The following is a 5,702-nucleotide window of genomic DNA, read 5'->3' as shown; positions in this document are numbered from 1 at the left end:
TTTACCAAACTGCATGCATGCTAATGTAAAATGCTCCCTAATCTTGCTGACATCTATTATCTGTGTCGGTTTTCTAGATTTACCATGGTCTTGCACAGACTTGCATCACAACTGTGTTTGTGTTCAACAACAAGTATGCGTTTCGAGCATCATTTAAAGACTTATTTTTGCTTAACCACAACAAATACTCCTTCGCAAGCTTTTTTTTTACTTCGTTACAACACACAGATTCATCTCCAAATGCCATGTTGAAAATATGCCATATCTGTGGCTTATTTAAAAAATATTTAATAACTATAAGCCACAGAGTGCTTGAAACTTTATAAGCATTTTCTTTAAATAACTCGTAAGCAATTAGTTCATCTTTATTAGTTAGTTTAAAATTTATATTCACTTCTAAGATACGTGTGTCATTCGGATATGCTTCAATGGCCCAATCTAAAAAGTCCAGGGTCATTGAACCTTTTGAATTATATATCTAAATAATAAAAGTGAAAAAAATAGTGTTATAAATTAAAAGTAAAATCTAAAAAAAATACAATTTAAATCCCTTACCAAATGAATATAATGACTTGGTGTCAATTTTTTTTTCTTGTGAGCGCAATGTATAGATACTTTAATTAAAGCAAGTTTATGAATTTCTGTAATACCAGCATTAGATATTAATTTGACCATAGTGGTTAAATACTTATTCCACATCTCATTTGTATCAACTATTAACAATGCAGCGTTATATCTACTAAGACATTTTCTAAAATATACATACATAATACACATCAATAAAAATAAAATAAAATAATTTAAGTATTAATAATTGTATAAATAAGTTTACATAATATTCATGTTTGGATAAGTAAAATTAGGTTCAAACAATTCATTTATAGCCAATGTATCCCAATAATTTGGATCCATGTTAAATGTAGTTGACATAAAGCTGTAAAAAAAAAAATGATGACACAAAACTGTATTTTTGTTTGGAGAGGACACAGTCCCATATGTTGCCTCCGTTTTTCAAATGAACAACATATTAAATTGGCGTTCAAAAAAATCAATTTGGTGATGTTAGCTTTACTATTAGATTGAAATAATGTATTATCAAATTTAAATGTAACAATATTAATTGTGTTTATACCTTGATTTTTACACTATTTTAATTTTTAACAAAGATTGGAAGTAAAATATTGAAGTATAAAAATTAAATATCAAAGAAAAACTAAACACGAATACAGATATTGTTATAAGTTATAACTTATAACTTTAAGGTTTGATATAACAGGTAAATATTAATTTCAATATTAAAACTAACAACACAAAATTGGTTTGGCTGAACGCTAATTTCGTATGTTGTAATTCAATAAACTATAAAAATCAAATTACAATTATTGTTAAGAGATGAATCTTTATTTCAAGGCAAGCGGAAGTATAACAATGATTGTCTACGTCTAGGAGACCTACAGATGAACTTATACATTTCTGAATTAGAATCTAGCATTTCTGATAGTTACTGAAATAATAAATCACAATTATGGTTTACGCGTAGAGAGACAGTAGGTATTTGGAATGTGTTGTAGATGTGATAATATAGTGGAACGTTGATTGTTCAAAGAAGAAACCGAGCCACTTTGCTTCCAATTATTCAACGAGAAATTAAGCCAGGCATGATATTTTTCTCAGATGAATGGAAAGCTTACAGTAGGTAGCTTAAATTGTCATAGCTACCTACACAGTATCGTAAATCATAAAATTATGATCAAACTATGGAATATTTTTGGAGATGTAAAAAGTGAAAAACAATACAAAATCGCACGGTGCCGCTAATTTGCTGGGAAGTGAACTTAAGAGGACACTGCTCAGTAACTTCAAAGTGCGTAACATAGCAAATTTAAACATGGCAGATCACGTTTAGCTTTGTTGGTTTAAAAACTAGAGTGAATTGACCTATTATGAAACTTCATGGTAAGAACACTATCTGTGTTTGATTATAGGGTTTTTACGATAATTCAATTTGTTAGCAAGTTTTTGGAATATAGAGATAGAGTAAATTAAAAATGCTCATACTTCTCGTAAAAATTGAATTATTTTAATAACATATAATAATTTTTTTTAATTTTTAATTTAATTTGTATTTTAAATTTGTATTTTTATAATTAAATTTAATAAATGCTTGTTTTGGCTACTTAAAATGCTTTTTTGAGGATTTATTTTTCTACAAAATTTAAGCTCTATTGATAAAGATATATTTTAATTAACTACCTATTGGACTTTTTTAATGTATTTTTAGTATTGTAGATTGTAATACTAGTGCATTTATAATATTCTTTGGGTTTTTTAGGCTAATACAAATTTTTTTATTAAATATTTTAATATATGAAATCTACAGACATTTTTGAAATATAATATGTACAATTATAGCTATTTTAAACCGTTCCCTAACCTTACAATTTATTACACTGTACCTAGTATAACTTGTATAACATGTTGGAAGTATTTAGAAGTGTAAATAGTTAATAAAGTTAATTCTTGTATAAGTAATAACTTAATATATTTTAATAATACATAAAAAATATTACTTTTTGATTTCTTTAGACAAATCTAAAGAAAAATTATATTGAGTAGCTGCATTATACATTTGAAAGAAAAGATCCGTGTCCTCTTTTATATTTTGAACGGCTGATTCAAAAATAACTTTGGCTACAGAAACATCTAACGCAGGATCATTTGAAACCAGCTCTTTTCCTGTTGAAAAAAATATTGGAGTTATTATTGTTATTAAAATTATTATCAACCTATATATTTTTATTAAAGTTATTATAGTTATTATCATCATACATTAGTATATTACAGTCAAGTCTTAATAACTTGAACATCGATAAGTCAAAATATTTTTTTCCCCTTAAAGTATTTTTAAGTTAACTTTGAGATATATAACTCAAAAAGTACATAAATCAATTTTTTTTTGAGATTCAAGTTATTGAAATAACAATACTCGACTGTATATTAAATGTATTCATCTAAACACCATAATACATTAATACGGAACAATAAAATACCTGAGTTAAACACCTCTTGAATAAGCATTTTTGAATTAGTAAGTTCACATTTAAAAGCTTCAAAATATAAATTTGATGAATACTTATGTACTTCTAACCCACTAGTATAAATTTCTCTTGCTTTTTGGATATTTTTTAAAAATTCAATCTCTATTTTTACTGCGTAAACATACAACGAATCTGAAATGTTACCATGTAATAACAAAGCATGGTTTATAACATTTTGTACCCTTGTTGGATTTTTCTGAAAAATAGAAAATAAAATGTCTTAAGTTGTTACAAATAAATATTAATCAAGTGAATATTGTTTAATTGACAAGAAATAGAATATATCAACTATCAATTCATCATTAAATACTCTCACTGTTAGTAAGATAGGTATGAACGGAAATTTATGTTGTGTTCCGTCTAATGGAATATTATATGAACATAATACAATTATTGATATTTATATAATTTATTAATGTTATACTTAGGTAGTGATGTAATGTACCTAAATAATTGTTATCGTAAAAATTGTTTTTACTCACATATTTCATCAGGAATTCGATGTATTTTGTCCAGAGTGATAGATCATAATCGAAATATTTTAGAGCCGCACGATAAAGGAGAATGATTCGGTCATTGTGAAAATTAATAAGTTTCAAAGAATTAGAATCTAGATTCACCTAATGCAGAAAATACATATTATAATAAAAAATATATAGTAAAATGTTAAAACTATTGTTGTTGGTTATTACCTTTTTAACTTCCTTGTTAACAGATCTCAAAAAACTGATGAAATTGGTAAAATCTGACTTTTTTCTGTTTCGACGCATCACTCTACTCTCATAACTTTCTCGTTGATACACTATATAACTGTAAATAAAGGTATGGTAACATAAGGAATAAACATAAGTACTTACGCACAATTTATATTTATAATATATACTTAATATCATATTAATTAATAGTAGTTAGTATTCAATTGACATAAAAGTTTTATAAAATATCACTATTTACCCCACACGATCATCTTCAAAGATAGAATTAAGTATTGGAAGTTCTGTAGCCATAAATTCGTCCTTTCGTCTTTGTGCAATTTTCGACATTCTGGGATAACAATCTGAATAATAGAAACTTTGTCACTTCACCGTATATCGTTTTTTTTGTTGCTACCTATTTAAATAAAACGATGTCCTACAAAGTAATAAAACACCTATTTACACAGCAAACCAAAAGCATATAACTCAAATAATTATAAGTTTTAACAATGGCCACGTCTTATCGCAACACTCACGTAGCACAAATGGCGATTTAAGATAATATACAGGTTAAACACCGGACTATGGACCGTCAAACAGAGTCGGCGAAACAACTGTGGAACTACTGACTGGCGTCATCTCGCGGCCATTTTGGTCGAAAATCAATAATACAAACAGTACTTCTGCCATATACTCGTATGATTGGCTACAGGTAGTGATGTTAAAATATGGTATTTAATTTTTTTTTTTTATTATACCGTATTATACCTTGCATTATACGTGTATTAAGCTTTGTATAAGTAATACTGTTGTATTTCAGTATGGTATAATAGTTTTTTGTATTAAACACATTTTATACGGTATAAAATCCTGTATTAGAAGATATGCAAATTTGAAATAAATTACATAATATATACAATTTAATTTGATTACTCAACCATTGTCCATTTCCCATTTGAACATTGAATCTTATTAATACAAAATACAAATAAGAAAAATAATAACAAAGTCAACAAGTAAAGTAATAATTAAAAATTTTAATAAACATAAATGACTTTTGGTTTTTTTCTCTGAATAATAAATAAAATAAATGTTTAGTGTAAAAAAAGTAACGATACTAAATAGTTAATAGTAACAATTTTAACACTTTGGTCTTTTAGTTTCCTTTTTTAATAAAAAGTCGTGAGGATTTGATAATTTTGTGGACTATCAAAAACCACCCACGACCGAAGGGGACACTTCGATCGTGACCTGTGAGCCGCACCGCGTGAGACCGGTAAACGGTCACTTTGTACTGTCTTTTAATATTAAAAATAATATTGTTATAAAATATGGTATAATAATAATAATAATAATAATAATAATAATAATAATAATAATAATAATAATCTAAATAATCAAATAATCAATAATATCAAAAAAAATGTCAAAGAGTAGTATAATATAAAAATAGTATTTAGATGTAATGATTTTTACATTATAATATGAAATATTATAATCTATATTAAATATGAATGTCAAATGACAATAATGATTATTAGCTAATAAAAAATAATTAGTAATACCTATGAAGTAAGTGTATAAATGTAGTCAACTTTATTGTCATGACAAATTTTATTAGAAATGTTATAAATATTATTTGGTAATATTATCTGGGGAATCATGGGTATACATCGATAATATTTTATCATTATATATATTTCTTAATCGTGATATCTAAGTTATTAGAGTTATGATATTTGAGTTTATCGTTTAAATGCATTTCACTAAGACGAAGACTGTCACGATGGACACAGCATCATCTAAATTAAGACCAAAGCTCGTCAAAGATGGTTTTGAGTACACAGTTTTAAGAAAAAATATGAACGATATACGTTGGAAATGTTCAATTACTACGTGTGTAGGAAAA

At 26.3% G+C, this 5,702-nt stretch overlaps 2 protein-coding genes across 2 annotated transcripts in view; both read right to left on the bottom strand.

Annotated features, from left to right (window-relative positions):
• Nucleotides 1-1,160, bottom strand: part of LOC115034673 — a 5,386-nt gene extending 4,226 nt beyond the window's left edge. Inside the window, exons 1-3 of the mRNA XM_029491990.1 lie at nucleotides 833-1,160; nucleotides 556-751; nucleotides 101-478 (exon numbers count right to left, since the gene is read on the bottom strand). Of these exons, the coding sequence (XP_029347850.1) occupies nucleotides 101-478; nucleotides 556-751; nucleotides 833-930 (672 nt within the window). The 5' untranslated portion in view covers nucleotides 931-1,160. The remainder of the gene's footprint in view (nucleotides 1-100; nucleotides 479-555; nucleotides 752-832) is intronic.
• A 1,406-nt stretch (nucleotides 1,161-2,566) lies between these two features.
• On the bottom strand, nucleotides 2,567-4,363 carry LOC115034672. The gene is made up of 5 exons (XM_029491989.1): nucleotides 4,053-4,363; nucleotides 3,791-3,908; nucleotides 3,581-3,718; nucleotides 3,051-3,294; nucleotides 2,567-2,736 (listed from the first exon to the last, which is right to left on the bottom strand). Exons 1-5 carry the CDS (start codon nucleotides 4,139-4,141, stop codon nucleotides 2,567-2,569), a joined length of 759 nt encoding a protein of 252 aa, XP_029347849.1. The 5' UTR covers nucleotides 4,142-4,363.
• Between the last annotated feature and the right edge of the window lie 1,339 nt (nucleotides 4,364-5,702).

The sequence above is a fragment of the Acyrthosiphon pisum genome, unplaced genomic scaffold (assembly GCF_005508785.2).
Source record: "Acyrthosiphon pisum isolate AL4f unplaced genomic scaffold, pea_aphid_22Mar2018_4r6ur Scaffold_20519;HRSCAF=21277, whole genome shotgun sequence".
Taxonomy (NCBI): Eukaryota; Metazoa; Arthropoda; class Insecta; order Hemiptera; family Aphididae; genus Acyrthosiphon; species Acyrthosiphon pisum.
The sequence above is the reverse complement of the archived record's forward strand: the minus strand, read 5'-3'. Positions and strand labels throughout refer to the sequence as shown.

Coding starts and splice junctions, on each gene's coding strand:
- LOC115034672 (XM_029491989.1), bottom strand. CDS start 4,141: ATGTCGAAAATTGCACAAAGACGAAAGGACGAATTTATGGCTACAGAA. Junction 3,295..3,580: donor TCGAATTCCTGATGAAATAT/GTGAGTAAAAAC, acceptor TCTATTTTTCAG/AAAAATCCAACAAGGGTACA. Junction 2,737..3,050: donor TCAAGAGGTGTTTAACTCAG/GTATTTTATTGT, acceptor TTTTTTCAACAG/GAAAAGAGCTGGTTTCAAAT.